At 40.1% G+C, this 25,405-nt stretch overlaps 1 protein-coding gene across 4 annotated transcripts in view; it reads left to right on the top strand.

Annotated features, from left to right (window-relative positions):
* Positions 1-25,405, top strand: part of BTRC (beta-transducin repeat containing E3 ubiquitin protein ligase) — a gene marked incomplete at its 5' end in the record, with an annotated part of 165,790 nt that overhangs the window by 49,745 nt on the left and 90,640 nt on the right. For 2 of the 4 annotated variants that reach the window (XM_080912542.1, XM_080912543.1), the window contains one exon: positions 8,755-8,862. The exons of the other annotated variants lie outside the window; for them this stretch is intronic. In XM_080912542.1, the coding sequence (XP_080768668.1) occupies positions 8,755-8,862 (108 nt within the window). The remainder of the gene's footprint in view (positions 1-8,754; positions 8,863-25,405) is intronic. 4 annotated transcript variants of the gene reach the window in all.

Raw genomic sequence — 25,405 nt, 5'->3', positions numbered from 1 at the left:
TGGCCATTGGTTTGATGATTACAACAGTTGTAAGTTCTGGACCCCTAAATTATCTCTGGTCCCTATTTCCTAATAAAGTACCCATGGCTTTCAAAATGACTCCCCAGCTTTCTTTTTGAGACAAGATCTTAGCCCAGGCTAACCTACCTCAGATCTACAGTATTAAAGTGCCACTTCTGTGTATACTTACCTTACTGATAGGATACTGTAGTTTATAGCCATCAACTTCTGGTAATTAACTAACCTCCCTTTATCAGAGATTATACAGGTCAATAATTGTGGAAGTATTTCATCTAACACATGCCTTGCACTCTAGTTGATTTAATCTGTAAGCAATGATTTCTCTCTGGTGTGTATTTTGCACAGTTCTCTGATGATTAAGGACACATTGTTTGAACATTTACTATGGCCAGATCAAATGGTTTTTGTTGGTTTTGTTTTGTTTTCAATAGGAGAAAGTTTATTTAGGGATTATGCTTTCCTAGGATTGGAGTTCATCATGCTGCCTATGTTCCAACACAGGCAGCAGGGGCAGCCGACTAGGGCAGTCACTGAGAGCTCATATCTTGAACTTCAAGAGGCAAAGAGAATATTGGGGATTTTAAAGGCATGAATCATATTCTTGAGGAACAATCTGGGCAATCTAAGAGAGGAGGCAAATATGTGATAACGTACAGTAATATTGCAGCAGAACTAAAGCCTACGTCTGAATGTAAACATTAAAAACAATTAATAGCACATATTGTCCAATCCATTGTTACTTTTATATTTTTTCTTGTAGTTACTGTGTGTTAATTTCTCCCTTAAATAGAGTATAAATTAGGGGATAGTGTGAAATATTTGCTTATCATACTCAAGGCTCTGGACTCAATTCCTTGACTTTGTGTGTGTGCACACACATTCGTTCGTGGGGGGAGACAGGCAGAGAGAAATTGAGAGAGGACAGGGCACAGAGTTACATGGCGTGAGAGCAGGTTGAGCCTGTGAGGGACACGCTGATGTCTCATTTTTGCCATTGCCATTTACTCAGTTAGTGCCCTGTAGAAAGAACATTTTGAAATGGAATTGGCATTCTTGGAAGTTGTTGGGGTTTTGTTTGTTTGCTTGCTTGCTGTGCTTTGTTTTTTAGATAGGGTTTCTCTGTGCAGCTCTGGCCGCCCTGGAACTAACCTGTAGATTTAGTCTGGAATTTGGAGAACCCTTTGCCTCTGCCTCTGTCTCCGGAGTGCTGGGATTAAAGGTTTGAACCACTGTTCTTACTAGTACACTTTGCAAATTTTATAGCCCTTATTTAATTTTTCTACAGTTTTGTGTAATAAGCTAAATGGATTTGATCATCTGACATATTATGGCAAATGAGTTTTGTTTTGAAAGTAAACTAATAAACGGTCTTCTTAAGTGTTGCTAATTGATGGATGGATTGACAAGTAAGATGGTTCAGCAAAAGGTGCTTGCTGTGAAGACTGACCACCTGACCCAGGACCACATGGTAGAAGGACAGAATTGACTCTCCCTAAGTGGTCCTCTGCCCATCACATGTGCAATATGGCATGCACACTCCCTCACAATAAACAAGTAATTAAATACATGTAATTTTAAAGGCAAACACTGACTTTGTAAGTTAGAGCCTGAATGCCTTGCATTTCTCTTCGCCTGAATTTTTTAGTTGATATAGTGGTGGAAAGGGAATTCTTTACCATGGCTTAAGGGTACATAAACTCTCAATGCAGCTATCCTTTTATTGTTGATTATTATAGCTTCTATTACTCCTAGAAGTTGACCAACAGGGACCTGAGTTTAGGAGATTTTGTCATTCAGCTTTCATAGAGTAAATGCTGAGGCCAGCCCTTTGCCTGCAGGGCCCTTTATCAGTGAAGAGACTCTGTAGCCAAGTGTGGGGGAGGAGTAAAGAGTCTCAGAGATCTCTCAGGGTGGGTTTGGTGTGATAGGCATGATGCTGAATTCTTCAAACACCAGACACATTTGTTGTAACATTTCATTTTTTTCTCATTCTTTGATTTTGTAGAAACGTGTTTAGCACCCTTCTCTGTTTTGCATAGGCTTTTTAATTTTTTTAAGATTTATTTTAAAATTTTGTGTGTGTGTGTGTGTGTGTGTGTATCTGTCTGCCTGTACACATGAGTGAGGGTGGAGGCACAAAATTATGGGCACAAGACAAATGAGGGAGTTGGATCTCCTGGGCTGATGGTTGTGAGCTGCCTAATGTGGGTGCATAAGAGCAGCAAGTACTTCTAACTGCTGAGCCACATCTCCAGCCCATCCTCATATATTTAAAGATTATTATTTATTTTTTATGTATATGAGTTGTTTTTTAACAGACTTAATTCATTTATTTTTCTTGTATAAAAACCCTTATGTGGTGCCACAGCTGGAGCCTGGGTCCTCTAAATAGAAAGAGACTCTTGTGTAGGTTTTCACAAGATGATCAATGAGTTCCTGATAAGGAGACTTGGTGAATAGAATCTCTTTCCAGAGGTCAGGGGTCAGGTAAGCTGTAGGTCTTGGAGATGGTATCAGAGGTGGCCTTGTCGAAGTTGCCCAGGGTGGCGGTGCTGCCTCGGGCTAAGGTGTAGCAGTCATCTATACCGGCCATCATCAGAAGCTTCTTGGGCACAGGAGCAGAGACAATGCTAGTGCCTCTGGGGGCAGGAATGAGATGCACCAGCACAGAGCCACAATGGCCTGCCGTCTTTCATGGAACTGTGTGGGGCTTGCCAGTCTTGTTCCCACAGTAGCCTCTCCGCACAGGGACAATGAAAAGCTTGGCCAGGATGATGGCCCTTTGAATGGGAGCACTTAACATCAAGACCAACGTGACCATTGTAGTCTTCAATAGTGACGAAAGCCTTGAACCTGGTCCTCTGGCCAGCCCCGGTCTGCTTCTGCACTGGCATGATTTTTAGAACCTCATCCTTTAGAGATGCACCCAGGAAAAAGTCAGTAATCTCGGACTCCTTAATGGGCAGGGAGAACAGGTAGATCTCCTCTAAGGACTTGATCTTCATGTCCTTAACCAGGCAGCCCAGGTTGGTGACGGGATCCACTCCTTGTCTTCAGCTTTACCTCCACGAGCCCCACGGCTGCGACCACGATCACAGCCCCTAAGACCACTGCCCCCCCTCCCACCCCCCAGGTCCTTTGGGCCTTCCCATTTCACCTGCATCATCTGCCATTGGCGTTTTCTCAAAGGAGAATGAAGAAGAAAAGCAGGAGGAAGGAAGAAGAAGAAGGTGGTGTATATGAGTGTTTTGTATACTTCTGCCTAGTACCATCGGAGGTCACAAGAGGATATCAAGTCCTCCTGGAACCTGAGTTATAGACAGTTTAGAGCCACTATTTGTGGTGCTGGGAGGCCAACCTGACTCCTTTTCAAGAGTAATGAGTACTCTGAACCACGAACCATTTCTTCAGCCATATTAAAGCTGATGAACCCATGTAGTTGGACCCATTTTTTATAAATAAAGTATTGTAGTCTTTACTTTCTACAGGTTTTTTAAATGTTTTATATTTGAATTTTATTTTTACTTAGTGTGTTTTGTGGTTTTGTGCATATGTGCAAGTGCCATGTCTCTAGGTATGGAACTCAGAGTCCTAAGGCTGGCTCACCAAGTGCTGTTACTTGCCAAGCAATCCCCTCAGTCTAGCTTTCTACAGTTGTGCCAAGGAGAATCATTCAGGGTGAAGTTAGATAGAAAGTGAGCTGAAGGAACAGGCCTGTGCTGTCCAGAGCTGTGTTTACACAGGAAGGGATATCATCTATTAACTGAGGCTTTGAGTTTACCTAGGAAAATCAATTAAGGGGTGTGTCATTCAGGAGTTCTTTAATGATTAGTAAAAATTAAATGTTTAAATGTGGGAATGTAGTTATAGTTGTTGGATTGAAACATGCACAACCTCATTTTTCTATTTAAAAAGCTTACAGTTTAGAGCTTGGCTCAGTGACCAAGAGTTATCTTAGCATGGCCCTGGGTTTAATCTACAGCAAAATAGGTTGGGAGGATGGGAGAAGTTTAGAAATTTAAATTTGCAAAGAGAAAAAGCAAGGCCAGCTCAAACCTTAGTTAGAAAACTACGTGCTTAAAGATGCAGTCTTGCTATAGAGCCCTAGCTGGCCTCAGACACATGATCTTGTTTTAGCGATTTTCACAAACTGGGGTTACTGGCATGTGACAGCATGCCTAGATTTTCAAACATTTGGTTTTCAGTCCTAGGGATAGAACCTAGGGTCTCACACTAGGAAAACACCTGACCACTGAGCTATATCTCCAGCTCCTTCTTTTAACTTTTGTCTTAGGGTTTTATTGCTGTGAACAGACACCATGACCAATCCATGTTTAATAAAGGACAACATTTAATTGGGGCTGGCTTACAGGTTCAGAGGTTCAGTCCAGTATCATCAAGGCAGGAGCATGGCAGCATCCAGGCAGGCATGGTGCAGGAGGAGCTGAGAGTTCTACATCTTCATCCAAAAGAAGCCAGGAACAGACTAAGCATCCTCAGGCAGCTAGGAGGAGTGTCGCCAAGCCCACCCCCAGAGTGACACACTTCCTCCAACAAGGCCACACCTTCTAATAGTACCATTCCCTGGGCCAAGCATATGCGAACCATCACAATGTGGTATTGCTGAGTTGCTCAGACTGTCCTTAAACTCACTCCATAGATCAGGCAAGTCATGAATGTGTGTGATTCCTTGGCCATGGCCTCTAGTAGCTGGGATCACAGGCCTGGCAGTTCCTTCCATCAAGGGCAATATTATTAAATGATGGACAGAACATGTGTTATGTCTTTGTTTAAAATTGACCCATAAACTTGGGCAACTTATTGGGCAATTTAAGCAGCATTTACCAGTATGAGTAAGATTAATTATTGTAATACAAACCGATTTGAAAATTGCTTTTTAAATTGAACTATAATATGTAAAATCTTATGATAATGTACAAATCTGACTATATTCAAGTGCAGTTTTCCTACCCATACCAATTGTCTTGTAATAATCGAGAATGCATCCTCTGTGTGATGTTTGCAAGTTAATACTATTTTGGAAATCACACTAGTATATTTGTGGCTTCCCTGGGTGTATGTGGCTCATTATTGATTATAATTTTATTTTGGAATTTTAGTTTAAGTAGATGGGGTAAGTCCCCTTCAGAATTTTAGTTGTTTGAGGAGTTTCGATGGAGGATTGGGTCTCTAAATGAAAAAGAACATTAGAATGAACACAAAAGAGGCTTAGGTAATAATTCATCAAGTGGTAACAGTAGCATAGATTCTTATGGAAAGCAGAGGAGAACGTAATTCAAGGGAGAAATGCCTTCAAAACTTAACCAAGAAACTCTCACAAATACGAATAAATATGTGTGTTGTAATGAGAAAGAAGAGTCCCATGTCTGTGAATGAAGGGGTTTTGGCCGCGTTCTAGACACAGCAGTACCTACTGTGCACCGTGCAGAGGGCTTCAGTATGGCCGAAGTGTGTGAGTACCTACCTCTTCTGACAAGCTGGCTTCCAGTGCTTGGTGCGTTTTCATCCATCCTTTCCTTTTCTATGTACTCTCTTACACACCTTCCTTTTCTACCTTTCATACAGATCTCAGATGGAAATCCTCCTTCACAATGACACTTTTTTTTAAATGAATTAACCAAACTTAATATATCATGTCTCTAAAGAATAGCACAATAGTAAGCTTTAACAATGATTTTCTTTATATTAGGAAATCTTTAGTATATAGTGACTTCTTGCTGATAGAATGTTGCAAGTATATAAGTTCCACAGAGGAAAGGGATTTTTTTTTCTTTCCTTCGTTTCATTTTCTTTCTTTTCATTTCTTTCCTTCCTTCTAATACCAGCTGGCTAATAACCCTGGCTCTCATGGTGGCATGGTATTCACTAGATAAACTCAAGCTGACGTGAACTGAAGACAGTCATCCTATCTCGGTCTCTCCAGTTCTGGAGTTACTGATGTGAGCCACCATGCCCAGCTGAGAAAGGGACTTTTGCTTAAGGCTGATGATACAGCTCTGTGGCAGAGTGTTTATCTACCATGTGTAAGGCCTGCTTTCAGCAGGAGTGCCATCAGAAGGGGAAAGAATTTCTTTTTGTTCATTGTTGTATCTGGTGCCCAGAACAAGAAAGACATTCAATAAATACTGAGTAAATTGTTAAACATTAGACTTAGGAAAAACTTATGTATGTTACTTACTTGTGAAAATTATTTCAGTGAAGCTTTGTGTTATTTGAGGTAGGGCCTCACTGTGTAACCTGAGCTTGCCTGGAGTTCAGTAAGTAGACCAGTCTAGCCAGGAGGGAAGGTGTGAATTACTATTTCTAGCTTCAGTGAGGCTTTCTTCCTTTTTTTAAATTGAGTTTTTGAGATTTTATTTTTATTTTGTGTGTATGGATGTTTTTACTTGCATGGATATCTGTGCACCATGTGCCTGTGGGGGCCAGAAGAAGGCATCAGATTATCTGTGACTGAAGTTACAGTTATATGAATTCTGGAAATTGAACTTCTGTTTTTTGGAAGAGTTGCCAGTACTTGTACTAGCTGAGCCATCTCTCCATTCCCAGTAAAGAAAGCATTTGTGGTTCCTCAGCACAGGACAGGGATTCTCAGTGACAGAAACTTCAAATACTACTCTAACTGACCCCTTTGTTCTGTTACTCTTCTCCCAATATAAGTATTTCAAGTGCAGATGAGCTGAAAAGGACTGAAATTAATAAATATAGTGCCCAGGAGACATGGGGGTAACTGGCAGGTGTAGGTGGCAGAAATAGAGTGTGGGGAATTACAGTATACATGTGTTAGGGCTCAGAGAAGCATCTGAGTAGAGTATCAAAGCAGTTTAATAGCCAGTGTGCAAGAACCAACCAGAAGGGTAGATAGAGAAGGTGGGTTGATAAAGGTAGAGAGGAAGTCAGATAGCATGCTTGGGGTTCATACAGCCAGTACAGGAGGAAGCCATTATGAATTGCACAACATAACACGGAAGGCAGCATTTAGCTGCTGTTTGTAAAATGGGTTGTAGCTTGAAGTAAAGAGGTTAGAGCAGCAAATGGAAGGAGCTCACTGCTGTCACAGCTCTGGGTGGTAGCACTGCTTGGCTTGTTGTGCTGTCCAGTGATACCTTTAGGAGATCCCCTTCCGAAGTCCCATCCCCAGTTTTTGACAGCAGTAGGAAGAGCTTCGGGAAGTAGGAATGGCTTGCTGTCCTATTTCCTAAGTTTCTGAACATGAGTAGACAAGTCCTTACCTGTAAATGAGGACAGTGACCTATAAGCAGGAATCTAGACTGGAGTCCTTAGCAACTGTTATCCTCATATGAGTTATAGACAGTGTTAGTAGGAAAGTAGGAAACACTATATCTCATCCCATTGTTAACTTCTACCAATTATTTAAAGAAGTAAAAGAACCAAAATATTATCTCATTCTGTAAAATGTTATTTCTTGTGAAAATGACTTTCTATTATAAAATATATATTCATTGAGTATGGATGGGTCTTTACTATCTTAGTTATTATTAAGGTATCATAATGCTCAAGCTAATGGACAAAACTTCACCCTGGGGCATTTTTAGAGAAACACCAGGAATATAGAGGAAAATACTCTGCCATATGTAGATCTTATGGAACTAAGCAGAGCTTAGGGAGATGGTTCAGTCAGTAACGTGCTTGCCAGGGCTTGTAATGTGCCCTTGTAAAGCAGACAGGAAGCTAGCTGGTCAGCCAGCAGGTTCCAGTGAGAGACTTCATCTCAAAAAACAAGATGGGTGGCTCCTGAGGAGTACCACCTGAGGTCAACCCCTGACCCCCACCCCCACACACCCCTGAAAACTACCCCTACCCAGTCTGAAACCAGAACAATACTAACAGTGTTTAGTGTTATTAGAATTGGTACATTTGGGCTATTGGATGCACTTCATCCCATCCTTTCCTTGCTGAAGGTTTTGGTACCACGACTCTCGGGCTCCCTACCCTTCTACCCCTGTTTTTTTGTTTCTGTTTGGATTGTCTCTTGCCCTACCCCCCTTTAATCCATCTGGAATGATGAAAAGGCAGCTGCTATGGTTAACTGTTTTCTGTGGTTAATGAATAGCAGACTAACAGGACACATAAAGCGTATGCAAACTGCAGAGTTCGTTGCTGTCAGACCCTAGGGATACAATGCCTTTTCTTTTTTAAAAACATTCTCCTGTGACATTTTGTTTCTTAATTTACCATTTTTAATATTGTAATGCTACCACAAAGTTCTTTTTTTCTGCTTAGTCTGTATAGTATTTCTTTCACCTTATAATGAATTTATAGAGGGTGGTTGAGGTCCAAAAAGAAAATTAATCAATCTATTTAAGAAGTAGATTTCCCGGTTCAGGTGTATTCATTCATAGAAAAACAGGGATAGAAATTTATGACATGTAGGTTTTTGAACTTGTAATGTTTTATCTCTTGCCTTTTGGTTACTAGTACTGCTTTTGAGTTTCTCTGGGACTAGAACCACCCACTATGTACTATTTTCTCCCAAGTGCTGGGAGGCAGAGGTAGGCAGAGCCTGGTCCACCTAGAGAGCTCCAGATCAGCTAAGGCTACATAGCGAGACTGCATTTTACCCGCTTGCCAGTGTTTCTATCATAAAGGCCAGCCACAACTTGAATATTGTGTTTAACCAACCCTTGAAAATTCCTGTAATCTGCGCCATCCTGTCTCATACTGTCCCATCTCATAGTTGTCCTCTCTCTGCAGTGCTCTATGCCCAGGTCTCTGTGGCTGGGCTGCTCCAGCCTGGCGGACAGCATGCCTTCGCTGCGATGCCTGTATAACCCAGGGACTGGCGCACTCACAGCTTTCCAGGTACTTTCTCTGTCTCTGTGGGTTATTGGTGGGGGGTATGTCTAATTCATTAGTGTACTCCTCCTTCTCTCCTACGCTTTACTCACATCCACCTCTCCTCCTTTATAGTGCCTGTATTTCACACCGCTCTGTTTCTTCAGGGACTGACTTTTAATGTAGACCCATGCTTACTGACTTCTAAAAGATCTTTATCACAATTGTTTTGTCTAAATGGATGTAGCACAACTGGAGCAGTGGGTTTCAGATCTTGTACAGATAATAATTTTTAAAATAATGTAAATAGCAATTTAGAACATAGTGTTTGCTGTGGACAATTGAAATCAGTCACACAAACATCTTATGTCTTTCTTATGGTTACTACTGTGTTCAGAATGCCTGGGTTACTATGCCACTATCGTGTGTATGTTTACATACACATCTATGTATGCGTTATACATTAAGAACTATCTGTTGCTTGTATTTTAAAGAGTTCCTTGTTTCAGAGTGGGAAAGCTGTAGATAGAGTTTTCATTTTGAAGTATTCCAGTTGGTTTTACATGTTTTGATGGACTCTAGCTCCTCTAGCTTTCTTAGGGGTCAAGAGGTCACTTCCCATGGTGTAAGAGGAGCTGTAGAAGAAGTGAATAGAACTTTGTAGAGGAAAAGAAAAGAAAGAGCTTGATGCCTATAGCTAGGGATTAGGGTGTCATACATGACTGTTCTTGGCAGAAGTGTTGCCTGTCTACTTAAGGTATTTGGGATTTGTGTGTAGCGTTTTATAATATTAAAAAATAGTCTTTTCTTTTTAGGTATATTTATTTATGTGAATGTGAGTGCCATCGTACGAAGAGGTCAGAGGGGTGTGGGATTCCCTGAAACTATTGCGTATAGGCAGTTGTTAGTCACCAAACCTGGGTTCTGGGATCCAAACTCAGGTCCTTTGAAAAGAGCATTAAGCTCTCCAGCTCCCCAAAGTTTGTTTTTTAATGTGCATGTGTGCTCATGTGCAGGAGTGAGCCACATGTCCAGATATTTGCCAGGTTGTTTTTTAACCTAAACAATTTATTATCTGTTTAGAGAAATTTCACAGAAAAATTGTAACTAAATATGAAAATATCCATGATTAAGTCTGGAAGTACGACATTCAGTGCTGACAGTTAACAGTCTTCAGCAGTACTGTGGTAGTGATGCCTTCATTTTTCTTTGTACAGTTTAATGTTAATCTTCCTTTGCTTATACTCAGAAATAGTAAAGTATGTTGACTCTAAAAATAAGTAAATCATATCAAGTACTTTGTCACTCACCGTTTTAGTTAGGTTTTATTGCTGTGAAGAGAGATTATGACCACTGCAACTCTTTTGTTGGAGCTGGCTTACAGTTCAAAGCAGTGTATGGTGGCAAGTATGGTGGCACATAAGCCAACATGGCGCTGCCTATGTGTAGCTGAGAATCCTACATTCGGATCATAGGGAGCAGGAAGAGAGAGTAACACTGGACCTGTTTTGAGCTTTTGAAATCTCAAAACCCAGCCCCAGTGACACACTTCCTCCAACACGGCCACACCTACTCTAACAAAGCCACACCTCCTAGTAGTACCACTCCCTATGGCCCTGTGGGGGCCATTTTCATTCAGACCACACAGTCACTAGTACAAATTTTTTTGACTCATGCTCATTCCCCACATCTGTTCTATGGTGACTGTAGACATGAATGGATGCATGGTAATAGTTGTTACTTTTATCATCTTTGTATAAGTTGTTACTTGGAGAGAGTATATGATATCCCGAGAGTGTCAGTTTTGTTTTAAATCAATGTAATATATCCTGCTTCGGGAGGTACTGACTTTAAGAACTCAGAGTTCTTTGTTTTGTTGGAGACAGAATATCACCTTATAACCCAGGCTGGCCTGAACCCTAGTGTATCCTGCCTCAGCCTTCTGAACCCTGCAGTTGTGGGCGTGCATCGTCAACCCCTGCTAACCTATTGGCTTTTAGTTGCATTGACTTTAACCAGTCTGTAAAGTCTCAGGCTCATCAAAATTGTTCCCACTTTAGGCATAATCACTCTCAAGATTGATAATTTGTTTGAAAGTTCAAAGAATTTACTGAAAGCAGTGATGCAGGTTATTAACAGGGAAAGAATACAGGTTAAACCTAGTGAAAAGAGACATCCATAGGCAGAGTGGGTGAGATTGGTGACCTGAGTTCAATCTCTGGATTCCACAAAATGGCAGGAAAGAATTTACCCTCCTAGGACTTGGATTAGATGAATTCTCTTTCTCTTTGCCTCGCCTTTCCTCTCATGTCCTCCAGTGTTCATTCTCTCTCTCTCTCCCCCCCCCCCACCCCCCCACGTATTTGTGTGCCATATGCATGCAGTGCTTGCAGAGTCCCAGAGAGTGTGGCTCCTCTTGGACTAGAGTCAAATAATGATGGTTGCGAGCCACCATATGGATGTTAGGAATAATCCAGAAGCAGCTAGTGCGCTTAACTATTGAGCCATCTATCCAGCCCTAAATAAGTAATCTTTAAGAAACATTTAATTAAACAACAAACAAAACAAAAGCCAGAAAAGAATATAGGAAAGGATCTTAGAGAAGTTAAAATGTACAGTTTCTAATCACTCTGTTTCTATGGAGCCATGGTTAGTATTACAGCCTTTTAGGCACAGTGTATGGTAATATACACCAACCTCCAAAGTCATATTTATTCAAACTTACTTGCTTATTGCCCCCATGGCTAGCCTTTAGTTTCTAGCCCACCCTTGTAGGTCACACTGAAGCCTTTAGTCCTTATCTCTCCTGGTGCTGAGATCTTACCTCTCAAGTGTTGTTTCCAGCTCTCAATGTAGATTGCATTTCCAGTATCTAAAGTTCCCAGGCAAACAGAGACACTTATATCCACAAGAAGTCAGGGAGCCTAGACACCACCTCCTTAAAACCAAAGGCAAAGGCAGATTTCTCTTTAGATAAGGTTAATTCTTTACTACATAGGTATCATAACCTGCTGTGGGAATGCAATAAGACCTATTTATCCTTGTGTATATAGAAGTCATATTTTATTTAACAGTTATTTATGATTTTTATATTTATATTTCATTATGAAGTGAGTAAGAGAGATATGAAGCCACATAATCCCAAAGGTATAATCTCCCTGAACTGATTGATTCTATAAAAGAAACGTGTAGGGAATCATAGGACTGTATACAGGAGGGGCTCGACTGGAGTTAAAGCAAAATGGTAAGAACTTCTACACAGTGTGCACAGGGCCCTGGGCTCTGTCTCCAGCACCACACACATAAAACAAACTAGTCCTGGTCTAACTAAGAGTTAGAGTAAGGAGGATCAGGTAACCATGTAGACTGAGAATGGACTGGCAAAAGCCCAATGACAGGCATGGCTTGGTGCAGTAAGGCTCCAACCCCCCCCACACACACACACACTCACACTCACACAACACAACAGCTGAGAACTACAGAGAAAATGGTAACCTTACTGAGAACAAGCTGGGGAAGCTACTGATCACCTGGTCATGTAGAACTCGGGGTATAAACAGTGAGGCTCTGACAGGATTATTTATTACTGTGGCTATAGAGAGATCATCTCAGCAGGTGAGCATTTCTCTTAGCTGAGTTCTGTTTGTCTGCCTCCAAAGTTCTGACATTACAGGCCTGTGCCACCATACCTAGCAGTTTGACTAATTTAGAGGTGAGGACAGTTTGCACTCTTTAAAAATTACTGAGGAACCCTAAACTAACTTTATGCATGTGGCTGATTTCTACTGATATTTACTATATTTGAAATGGAAATAGAAAAAGTATTATTTAAAATAATTATAATAAATCTCTAGGATGTGGAAGTACACAACTTTAATTTCAGCAATCAAGAGGTGGAGACAGGATGGTCATGAGTTCAAGGTCGCTCTGGCTACATAGCAAGTTTGAAGGCAGCCTGGCCTACATAGATTTCCCCATAATAACAACACTAACAAAAAACCTATGTCACACAAATAGGACATTTTTAATGAAAACTGTATTTAAAACATGAATGTGTCTGGAGTAATTAAAGGCAGATGAATTTTCATAGACACTTTTGCATTCATTGTTATGCTTATTTTAAAGCATACAAGACTGTCCTGCCTATATAGAGATAAAATGTTTTACAAAGAGGTTCCAGGCTTGATGGTACCATTTCCATAAGCCTGGCGCTTAAGAACCAGTTGTATTATGAGTTGGGGGCTAGCCTAATAGCAAGTTTGAGACTGGTCTGGAATACATGAGATCCTGTCTCAAAAATATTTATATGTTTCTCTGCGCACACACACGTGTGTGTGTGTGTGTGTGTGTGTGTGTGTGTGTGTGTGTGTGTGTGTGTGTTTAAACCTTCTGACTTTGGTATCAGAGTATCAAGAAAAATTCAAGTTTTCATTTGTCCTAAAACAATTCTGAATTAAAGTAGTGAATAATTTTTGAACCAATTCATCACTAGAACCTCTTTTAGTTTTAAATAAAAGTCAATAGTGCTTTTAAAAAGCTGAACTCTCTTCCTATATTTACTACTACTAGAATTTATTTGTAGGAAAGCTTGTTTAGAGATATTTTTTACATGTATGAATGTTTTGCCTGTATGCATGTATATGCCTAGTCCCATGGAAGTCAGGAGAAGGTGTGGATTTGCCACCATGTGGATGCTGGGAACTGAACCTGGGTCCTTTGCTAGAGCAGTAAGTGCTTTTAACTTCTAAGCCATCTTTCCAGCCCTATGTAGAGATTTTGGAAAATCGAGGAATAAATTGATCAAGTTGGCTGTTGATTACATCACAGAGTCAAGTTGTTTAATGTAAGCAGAAAGGGAACTGCTTATAAGACAGGAAGGATAGGAAGCCCAGAGGTTAGGATGAGAACTAGGGCCCTGGAGCAGGATTTCTGGCATCTGACCTGGCTCTGTTCTTAACCACTCAAGGTCATCCTCAGGTACATAGCAAATCTGAGATCAGCCTGGTATACTTGAGACTCTGTCAATAATAATAATAAACAATAACAACAATAACAAGAGCAATTATTATTTTTATTTATGTATACCTAGGCATGTAATGGTTTTGTTTTCAAATGTTCTTACTGTTTTTGTTCTCATTTTAATTATCAATTAAACATGATTAGCTGTAGAAAATAGAAGTAGAAAGAAGACAATAATGATGTCCTTTCAAATATTACCATTTCACTAAAATTAGCTAGCACTTCAGATTTCACATAAATTATGTGTTTGCCTGTGCTACACAGCCAGCAGCTGGTATTCCTGATGAGAGTGGCCACTCTTTATTTTGTGGACAATCACTTACATGTTTCTAGGTTGAATGAAGAGTTTGAACCTGGCTTCTACTCTACAACTCTTTTCCTTTCTTATATTTCTCAACTACTGCAAAGTTTACAGTGCAGAATGAATACTGGATCCCTGCTGTTTGAAAGTAGCCACTTTTGACCAAACTTCAAGTGTCCTGAAGCCGTTTGTATTTTAATGTTAATTCCAAGAAGGCTACCTAGTTTTGTGACTCCAACTGAACCTTCCCATTTTAATTAGTAAAATAAAGGAAAGGCAGTGACTGGCGGGGCAAGGAATGTAGAAAGGTCTGAGGGGGTCAGAGGACAGAGGGGGAAGATCATGGTAACATGGAACTTCCCAAGGACCAGCTAGACCTAGGTGGTATTGATTGGTGTTAAAAAGCTATGAACATTAAGGATTTTACAGGTCTAATATCTCATATAGAAGGGCAGTTTGTATCTTTGTCTATATGATGCAATCTTGTTGTGTAGAGGGTTTGTGGATTGAGAGTTGAATATATAAACCTGTATGAAAAGCTATCGGATTATAGAGCTGTGTTTGTGGGATTTTGGGGTACAGAAACACCCCGGGATGAAGGCGGAGAACAGGCGGCAGTAAACCGCCAAGGGAAGGGAGTTGTGAGAACAAGTTGGGCTGGTGACGATTAGACCGGGCGCCAAAGGTGCTCAGGGCTCCGTATCAGGGTCGGGCCTGAGGAATGAGACCTCAGGGCTAGTAAAGAGATAAACTGTTTTTTATTTTTTAATATTTACTGCAACACTCCAGTGCATCTGTCTGTGTGCTCTAATCACTCCATCTGAGATACCACGCACACCTATCCCATTTGCCTTTTTCCTGTGGATGTCTGCCAATCTAGACAACTCTATCCTTAACTGTGTTCTGGCTGAGACGGAATTAAAGCTTTTCCAGATCTGTGCTCCTTTTCTTCTCAGGCAAGCCACACATTTTGTGCACAGAATATGCAGCAACAGAGATGAACAGAGATGTGCTGGCACAGCGCTTCTGTGCTGCTCGGATTGTCTGTGCCTTTGTCTTCTGCCAGACTGAATTCTTTGAAGGTTGAACTATGTTTTGTTCATTTATTCTTCCCTGTCAAAAGTAATATCTCATACTTCTGGTAAATTAGTGAATGAACTAACTTAGATAATTTGAAGAAAACGCTCCAATAACAGATATAAGGTAAGAAAAGAGGAAACATTGTATTGCTGGTAACTCCCTCCTATACATATATACAGATGTTCTGTATTCAGAAAGAAATCATGATAATTAAACCGTCATTCCAAACATCACACATTTGCACAGAGAAAAGAAAAACATGCCGAGTCTGATTTATGGGGAGTTCTCAAATTTCATATATTTGGCTTTCTTACAGCTCACTGTGATGATCCCTTCTGAGTTGGATTCTGTATACTGAATTTGGACTCCCGTTCATGAACAAATGCACATTTCAGCCTATTAAAGACTGGCACTGGCAGCCAACTGATGGTTCAGTTTCAGTGGTGTCAACATCTTTATCTTCGTGGCAGTGTGTATTTGGACAATTATTTGACTATTTCATTGCGGTTTACCTTTACTTTGTAAAAGGATGGAGCAGAATTAAAGTGCTGAGTATGATGAACATCAGGCTAGAGAAAGGTTGAAAATCAGCTTATTGATGATTCTTTTAGTCTCAAATAAGTCCAATTTTAAAGCATATGTGTGAAATGTTAGAAATATATTTTTGAAGATCATGTCTTTAAAGCAAAGGGCAGAGGAGATGGCTCAGAGGGTAAGAGTGCTTGCTGCATGAGCACGAGGAGATCTACAAAGAAGCCAGTGTGCCTGTTTGTAGTGCCTTGTGACCCAGGCAGTGTGGAGGGATGGAGGCAGGGGGATGGCTGAAGCTTCCTGGCAACCAGAGTCATTCCAGGTTCTGTGAGGTTCTGTGAGAGGTAAGAAGGCTGACACCTCTCACCCTGCACTATGTGTGTGTGCACATACATGTGTATGGGTGGAACACAAAATTATAAAAAATATGGTGAAATTGTTTTAGTACTGCTTACACTGAAATCTAGTGTTAAGCTTCCATACTTCCTTTTATGTGTACTTTCAAGTGTTAAAGGTAAAAAATGACTTGAGCTTGTTATATTTTTACCTTATCTTGAAATAATCTGTATTAGAGAAGTGACATCTTGGGCTGAGTGTCTTCCCAGCTGCTTGCTTGGTTATTGAGCTATTTTACATTTCAAGTTTGTTAAAAACACATTCCTCAGTTGCAGAGTATTTTGACATGTTTAAGTATAGATAATGTTTAAGTATAGCTAAAACAATTTCACACACACTTTATCTGGTGTTTAGAATATGCTAAATCATCTTGTGGGACATAAGATTTCCTTGAAACATTTTTATCTTTCATGATAGATGTGAAAAATAAAAATCTTCACAAAGTGTTGATTTATTAGTTTAGATATATTGAATAATAGTGGATTTCCCTCAACTGCCTTTACTTCATCAGAACCTATCACTGCAAAGGGAATAGATAGTATAGACTAGTAATAGTAAGCCAGGAGTGCAAACCATAGGAATGGATGGAGCTGGTGGAAAGAAAGTGATAGTAGCCTTTGGAGGTCCTCTACTTAAGTGACAGATCCTTTCTGTGGGCACTTAAGACTAATCTGTGTCCTGGGAAGAGAGGTAGATTGTTACTTTCTTTATGTTCTGAGACTCCTGTTACTTCCATCATTTGTGCTCATAGAGGCCACGGTTGTGCATGTGTTCTTCCTGTGCTGTTCAGGAGTTGTTAGGGTTGTTCTGTGGCTCCATGGCCATGCACACCTTCCTTCACTGTGTTAATGTTTTGCTTTCTTTCCTCATGTTAGTTTCAAGATTTGATACGTGGACTGTCAAGATAAAGAATCTTGGTAGATAGGCAGTATTCAGGAAACTGTTTCTTTGTCATTTATTTAAGCCAGGGCATTTTAAGAAAGCTTTATTTAAAACCAGCAAGTGAGCATGTGAGCAAGCAAGAGCACGTGAGCAAGCAAGAGCATGTGAGCAAGCAAGAGCATGTGAGCAAGCAAGAGCATGTGAGCAAGCAAGAGCATGTGAGCAAGCAAGAGCATGTGAGCAAGCAAGAGCATGCTCTCTTGACTGTGGCTTCAAAGGACTGTGTGCCGAAGCACTTTACTCCTAGAAGCCGGGGCATCTGCATTTGTTTTGTTTGTTTTTTTCCTGAGCCTTTCTACATTCTTACATACAGATCCTTTGGAGACCAGATGTGTTATGTTTTGAAATTATTTAGAATGCAGGAGAAGGATTTTGCTGTTTATCTTTTTCTGCTGGGTGATCTGTCACTTGCTCTTAAGTTCTTAGGTGTACAGTGAAAAGCTACTGTCTGTATCTTGGTATGAATTAAGCATAAGTTCAGTGGCCTGTAAAATTTGCATGAAGAAAGTAACTATTTCTTTTCATACCTTAAAGTATGACGTTCAAGTCAGCTTGATTTACATGTGTTGGTCCATATAGTCATAACTAAGTGAAATGTTGTTAGCAGTTCCTTTAGATTTTCATATTATACACAAGCCTACTCACCATGTCAAGCTAGTAAAAACAAAACTTTATTTATAAGCACCAAAAACTTTATATTAGAAAGAAAGCTCCTCATCAGCTTAATTTAAATGACGCTGCTGCTGCTGTTGTTACTGTAGTTGCTATCTTTTGCACAAGTCACTGTTTTGGATTACTTTCTTAACTGATAGTAAACCATAAGGGACATTTTGAGTTTAATATTAATGTATTTTCCCTAGATTTTTTAAGTAGCAGGTTGTTAATTTTTTTTAAGCATATCAACTGTAGCATAGTATAGTCCTTTGAGAGAAATTAGTAAAATGAGGATAAGATGGATACAGGAATCCAACAGCTTGAGAATAACTGTTTGACCAAATTCTCTTTTGTATTCCCTACTCTGATTCTATTTCAGTAGTCCTGGAAACGTGCCTGTGCTCTATTTGCAGTGAGATTATAAAACTGAATCATGATTTTGGTGGTAGAAGCCAGAGCATGTGCTTCCAGCACCCCAGCTGGCAGGACTCTCTCCCTAGGTTTATGAATGTAGTTAGATGGCCCCCAACTGTTTACAAGACAGCAGAGGTGAGAGCTTTGATTGACAAGTCAGAAATGCATTAGATCATTCTCTCTGCCATTCTCTGGTTCATGCTGTTAAAAATGTCAGCCTCCAAGTTTGAATGGCAGCCTGAGGGCCTTAGAAGCTTTTTGTTTTCTGAGATGGAAACACAAATTGGATGTGTGCCTGAGCGCTTCATCCTGGGCTGTAATTTCATCTTTTAGCTAAGAACCACAAGGTACACGAGCAAAGCACCCTGTAAACAATAATACCGTGGAAAAAAAATAAACAAGGTCGTGTTTCTGGTACGTTGATCGGATGGTGTCCTGACCTCTATCACGTTGAACATCTCCACTCTGATTGCTGTTCCCTTTGGCATTACAATGAGAGAAGGAGACTGACACAGAGGGAAAGATTTAAAGTTGCAGTGTCGCTGCACATTCCTTGTATTGGTCATGAAATATTGAACTGTCAGAATGTGACACTTAGTTTTTTAAGCAACCTTTCTTGTTTGAGGTGTTTGCAGTTCATTCCTTTCTCCCCTATTTGTCTGCTTTCATTCATAGGGTTGGAAGTGGTGGCTTTAACCACATAAAAAGGGACAATGTTAAAGAGAAGTGGCACCAACAGAGCCAAATGAACCTAACACTTGAACAGAAACACAGGCGGTGAGGTTAAAGTTGAGTTAGTAGGTGAACATCAGGGTTTATGGAGAGCCCTATCACAAGGAGGAATCCCATGAGGTCTCACTTCTGTGTCTGCAGGCAGGGCAGCAGGAAAGCTGTTGTGGATAGTGTGAGTGGACAGTGGGGTTGCCTGCTCCCTGCTGCTGACCTCAGAGTGACGTTGCTCCTACTGCCAACCATGGTGTGATGTTGCTGTGCAAATACAAGTTCACCCACTGTGTGTGTGTTTGTTTATTGTTTAGATTTTTTAAAAATTTGGATTCAGTTTGTGTGTAGGGGCTTGTATGTTGAGGTCAGGACAGTTTGCCATAGGCAGTCTTCTTCTGTCTCTGTGGGATCAAAGTTAGGCTTCATGGGAAGCACCTTTTCCTGCTGAGCTGTCTCACCAGCCCCAAACCTCCATTATTTTTTAAAATTTATTTTATTTTATGTGTTTTGGTGTCTTGCCTGCATTATGTCTATATGAGAGTACGGGTTACAGACCCATGTGAGTGAGCTAGAACTCAAATCCAGGACCTCTGGAAGAGCGGCCGTGCTCCTAACCATTCAGTCATCTTTCCGGCCCACCCTCCACTGGTTAATATTACTCAAATGGATTTATCAAAGACTGAAATTTTAGTAAGAAAAATAATACTTTAATATGCAATTTTTGTATTTTATAGTCATGTTTAAGAAGAACTATTTTGCTTACTCCGGTGTTTTGTCTGTCTGTATGTATGTATGGGCACTATGTATTCACAACACCCATGGAGGCCAAAAGATGGTGTTGAATCCCCTAGAACTGGAGTTACAGAAAGCTGTGAGTCACGATGTGGGTTCTTGGAACTGATTCTGAGTCCTTTGCAAGAACAGCCAGTGCTTTTTTTTTTGAGTGTTTTGTTTTGGTTTTTTTTTTTTTTTTGTCTTGCTCCAGAACTAAAGTAGAGATGCTGGGGATTGAACCCAGGGCCTTGTACATGCTCCTACACTCTACATTGAACTATATCCTCCTAATAGCTTTTAGTTTGTTTTGAGGTCATGATGAGAGACAGGAGGTAAAATTTACAAAATAAAGCCCTACTCCTCTGTATCCAGAGTTACATACTACTTCTAGAAATAGAGTGCTTAGAAAGTAAGACCCAAACCAAGGGTCTAGTTGTTTTTGAGCATCGCTCTGTGTTTTTAAAACACAAATATTGACTTAACATTTGTTTATAAGCTGTAAGAATCCACTGTCTAACTTAGTGGGGAAACTAAAAAAAAAAAAAAACAAAACTTCTGGAAATTGATTTCTCATTTGCTGATTTTCAGAGGATAAGAGGAAACAAATATTTGTTTGTTTGTTTATCTATTTAATGTATGAGTGCTCTGCTGCATACACTTCTGCAGATTCCCCTATAGATGGTTGTGAGCCACCATGAGGTTGCTGGGATTTGAACTCAGGACCTCTGGAAGAGCAGCCATTGCTGTCAACCGCTGAGCCATCTCTCCAGCCCCCAACCATTCTTTTAGATAAAGAAAATCTGGGATGTAAGAAACCATCCTAATACAGGGGAGCCACCAAACTTTTTCCCGGGCTGTGTGTATTATTAGTGCTTCAGTTAACAGCTAGGACACCGAGGGTGTCCCACCATCACCTTGTGAGAAACAGCTTTATTACTTTGATCTCAGGCTTGGCTCATGAGAAAAAAAAAATCCACATATCTACAGAAGTATGGAATTTCAGTCTCGGAAGGAACACCAGAGGATAGTATTCACATGTCTTCTTTATGGTTGGTTTTTGTGAGGGACTCATCCCATTGGTGCTTGATCTCTTGGGAGAAGTGAGGCCAGGAGGTTTGGTGTTCTTTCCTGTGTTTCTCTCAAGTAGTCAAACTTTAGTTCACTCATTGTTTCCAACTCTGTGTTTTGTAGTGATATGGAATAACTGTTCATAAACAGTTGTCTCCCATCTTTAGATCCTTGGTTTTACATCTGCAGAGTCAGCCAGTTAGGGAGCAGAAAATGTAGTTAGGCCTGTAAAGTGTACTGAACAGACTTTTTCCTTGGTATTATTCCTTAAACAATACTGCACAGCAATTATTGTGTAACAGTTGCAATTGAATAGGTTTTAAGTAATCTAGAGATAATTATTTGGGACTATGTGTCCATGCTGCATGCTAATATATACTGTTTTTGAGAGTCCTATACTTTGCTAGGGGGAGGAGGTATGGAGGGTCCCGGGACTGATCTTTTTGGATTCTGAATGACAAGTCTGTTTATGTGCAGAGAGCTATAAGGTTGCTTTATCTTCTGTTACCCACGTGGGATGTTTCAGATTCTGTTGTTTCTTTGGAAGATACCAACCGTGATTTCTGTCCTTTTCATTGCCGTATTTTGGGGTCAGCATTCTGGTTGTCCTCCTGTGAGTACACCCTCATCTTGACATTGCCGTCATCGGGGTCTGAAATGCTCGGCTACATACACTGCAGCAAAACCAGCAGACTGTAAGGGGTGAAGTATAGTGAGGTAGAGTTGACCTTTAGAAGATGGGGTTTCTTCTGGCTTTGTTTGGTTAAGACAGGATCTTACATTGTAGTCCAGCCTGGCCTCACTTGAGAACTTGAGTTCTTGCCTTTTGAGTGCTACGATGCATTTTGTTATAAATATAATTAGAAAAATTGTTGCAACCTAAAATTTCATACTCGTTTATGTCGATAATAGGAATCTTTCTAAGAGGTTAGCCTAGGTTTGTTTCCTTGCCTTTTCTTTGAAGTCAGAGAAGCATATGTAAGCACTTTGATAAATGATGTAATGTAGTGTATTATCTAAGTTGTACAGGTATTTGAAACCTAGCTCCAGTTCTCGAAGATGGGGAACATCTGCTTAGAGGTATTGTAGAGCTTCACAACACACTAATTGAATTACTCTTTTCTGGAGTTGTTGACTGCACGAGAGAGAGAGAGAGAGAGAGAGAGAGAGAGAGAGAGAGAGAGAGAGAGAGAGAGAGGGAGGGAGGGAGGGAGGGAGGGAGGGAGGGAGGGAGGGAGGGAGAGAGAGAGAGAGAGAGAGAGAGAGAGAGAGAGAGAGAGAGAGAGAGAGAGAGAGAGAGAGAGATCGAGATAATTCCAGCCTTAGTGGGAGAAATGGTTGCAATATGACTGATGGTGTGTACTGTGCTGCTCTCTAATGGCAGCCTCTGGAACTACTCCATGGTCTCCAGGGAAGAGAAGGTAATCATGTGATCTAGAGTGACCTCAGTGTAACCCCACCCTGCTTAGTTCAAAAGGTCCTCGAATATGTTCATTATTATGAATTGAGGGGATAAAATCTGATTAATCTTACAGTTAAGATGTATTTTATTAAAAGTTTTTTATGAACAAAAGTAATTATTCAATTGAATTAAAATTTTCTAACCTTAATTTGTAATAACTGATTATGGCATTTTTTTTTATGTATAAACTGTTTTAGCGTAATAAGTAGGATGAGTAATACAAGGTTTATTTCTATTCCTAAATACAGCTTCTTTCTGGTGGTCAGAACTACTCCGCAGTGAGTAAATTTAAAGGTGATGTGAGCTAGGCATGACACATAACCGTAGTTCTAGGACATGGACCAGGGTATTTGAAACCAGCCTGGGCTATGAGGCCTTGCCTGAGAACAAAGCAAAACAACCAAAGAAGTTAAGAAATTTTGCAAGTATTTGATTCTGCTTACATAAATGAAAAATCTGTATAGGAAATTTAATTACTAGATGGCTTAATATAATTTTAACATAAATTTGGGTGTGTTTGAAATCTTCCACAGTGAAGTAGGTAGGTTTTTTTTTTTTCTGTCTGCTATCTTTCTCTCTCTTTTTTCCTTTCTCTCTTTATTCCTTCCCTTCTTTTATTTATTTTTTTTTATTTTTTTGTCTATTTATTTACTTGGGGCAAGGTCTCAGTCAACCCAGCCTGGCTGATTTGAACTTATTATTGTGGCTGAGGCTATTCTTAAATGCTTGGGTTTTTTTGTTTGTTTTTTACCTCTGCCTCCTAAGTGATAAAGTAATAGGCAGTTGACACCACATTTAGCATAATTTAATTATTTCTGAAGACACAATACACACCTTTAGTCCCAGCACAGAAAAGAAAGATCCATATGGGTCTCTGTGAGTTCAAGACCAACCTTATATTCATAGCAAGTTCCAGGGCTGCCAGGCTGCAAAGAGAGATCCTGTCTCAAACAAACACACAAATAAAACAACAACATCAACAACAACAAATGGTGGTGGCACACACCCAGCACTCAGGAGAAAGAGGGAGACGGATTTCTGATTTTGAGGCCAGCCTGGTCAACCTGATCATAGCAAGTCCCAGGACAGCCAGGCTACACAGAGTAACTGTGTCTCTAAAAAACAAACCAAAACTACAAATCATTATGAACCATATTGTAGTTCCTTTTAACCCTCGGCATTCTAACTTGTAAAATAGCTCTTCTTACTAGAACAATACATACATTAATATGTGGATATACTCTTATATAATACTCATTGGATATACAAAATGTGTATGCGTGTGTACTGCCATTTCATTAATCAGAAAGTGGCATTGGGTGCCTTTTTGACCTTTTGAAACCTTTCTTTTAGTTAAAGCACAAAGCACAGAAAAACTTGTAATTTTTTCTTAGGGTCTTCATTACTGAAATACATTTGAATTTGTCAGTATTATATTGAATATGAATGTGTGTATATAGGGTGTGTGTGTGAGTGTGCATGTACATGGAGCCCAGATTGACAGATGTCTTTCTTCATTGTGATCTATTGTGATCATCCACCTTCAAAGATGTATTTATTTCATGTGCACTGGTGTTCTGCCTGCATACATGTCTGTAGGAAGGTGCCAGATCTCCTGCTAGTGGAGGTAGAGTTGTGAGCTGCCATGTAGGCTAGGAATTAAAGCAGCTGCTCTGGACAAGCAGCCAGTGCTCTTAACCACTGAGCTATCTCTCCAGCCCCTGCTTTCATCTTTTTACTTAGGCTGAATATCACCAGTCCTGCAAATCTAGCTAACCAGCAGCTCGCCCTTGGATTTACTTAGACCTTCTGCTAGAATTGCAGGCTTAACTTTGATTATCCATTGTGCATCTCCTTAGCCCCATGAATATGCCAGTATTTTGGGTCCATTTGTTGTTGTTGTTGTTGTTGTTGTTGTTGTTAAGACTGAGTTACTTGAGTTTCATGTAACTTTGATTAAAAAAAAAAAGACAGAAATAAGACATGTAGTTTGCTTGCTTGCTTGTTTGAGGCAGGCTATCATGTAGCCCTGACTGATGTGGAACTTCGTATGTAGACCAGGCTGGCCTCAGATTTTAAGTAATCCTACTGATTCTGCCTCCATAGCACTGAGATTGTAGGCTTGAAGCACCGTGTTTGACATTAATATATACTTTGTATGTTGTCTTTAAGGACATTTTACTGAATTATAAAATACCTCTGACATCCTGTAGATCTAAATCCTACAAATAACATGCCACAACTCCACTCAACTCACCTGTATGTGTCAGCTGTTTTAAAATATTGGGCATAAATTAAGAGTCAGACCCTGGCCTCAAGGAGCTTTTAGTTACTCATTAAACATATATCGAATACTTATGTACAAGCCACTGTGCATGTAAGGGGAGGGATTACTGTGAATCCCTATTATTTCATTCCCTTTTCTCATTCATTGAGTAAACTATCTGGCTCACTAGTAGTCCAAGAAAAATAATGTATTTACTATCATATCCAGTATAATTCATCTTAGTGGAAAAGATTGATACCTGTGTCACCCTCATATGTTTCTTAGATAGTTTTTCTTTTCTTTACTCGCCTTTTCAAGGGTCACCGGTGACTTTGGCAGCTCTACAGGTATTATGTAATGCGAGATGGCAGTTGCCACAGTGCCTCCTGCTGGTGGATCATTTTCTGTTCTTTACCTTTGCTAGTGCTCACTTGGGCTTTGGGAGTTACTTCAAGTCTTCTCCTATCAATGAGTTTATTCCATTCAAGGTAGAAGGTACTTATTTTAAACAGTATTTCTAAAGCCTAAATTGTCTTGGGACAAGCTCTTGATATAAAAATTCATAGAAACCCGTTTTTCACAGAGTGTGGTAACTCCTTGCCATAGTGCTACTGTGTTACAATTCACATTGGCCAGGTTGTTCTGTAAATTAAACACTGACAGCTACCCTCAGGGGAACAGCCAATGTATTTATGATGATGTGCTGATTACACAAAATACACTGCAAGCAGAAAACAGCTGCAGAGAACAAACCTCTTAAAAAGAATACAATTACAAATAGCACCCTCAGTATTTCCAGTGTGAGTGTAGAATGCAGCATGCTAATGCAGTTTTCTTACTAAGTCTGCCTGAAAACAGAAAATCTGAAGGAGATAAGTTAATTTCTGGTTGAACGCACATGTGGTGCAATGTGGCAGTGCATGAGTCCCCTTCCTGAGCA

Source organism: Micromys minutus (genome assembly GCF_963924665.1).
Source record: "Micromys minutus genome assembly, chromosome: 2".
Taxonomy (NCBI): Eukaryota; Metazoa; Chordata; class Mammalia; order Rodentia; family Muridae; genus Micromys; species Micromys minutus.
The sequence above is the reverse complement of the archived record's forward strand: the minus strand, read 5'-3'. Positions and strand labels throughout refer to the sequence as shown.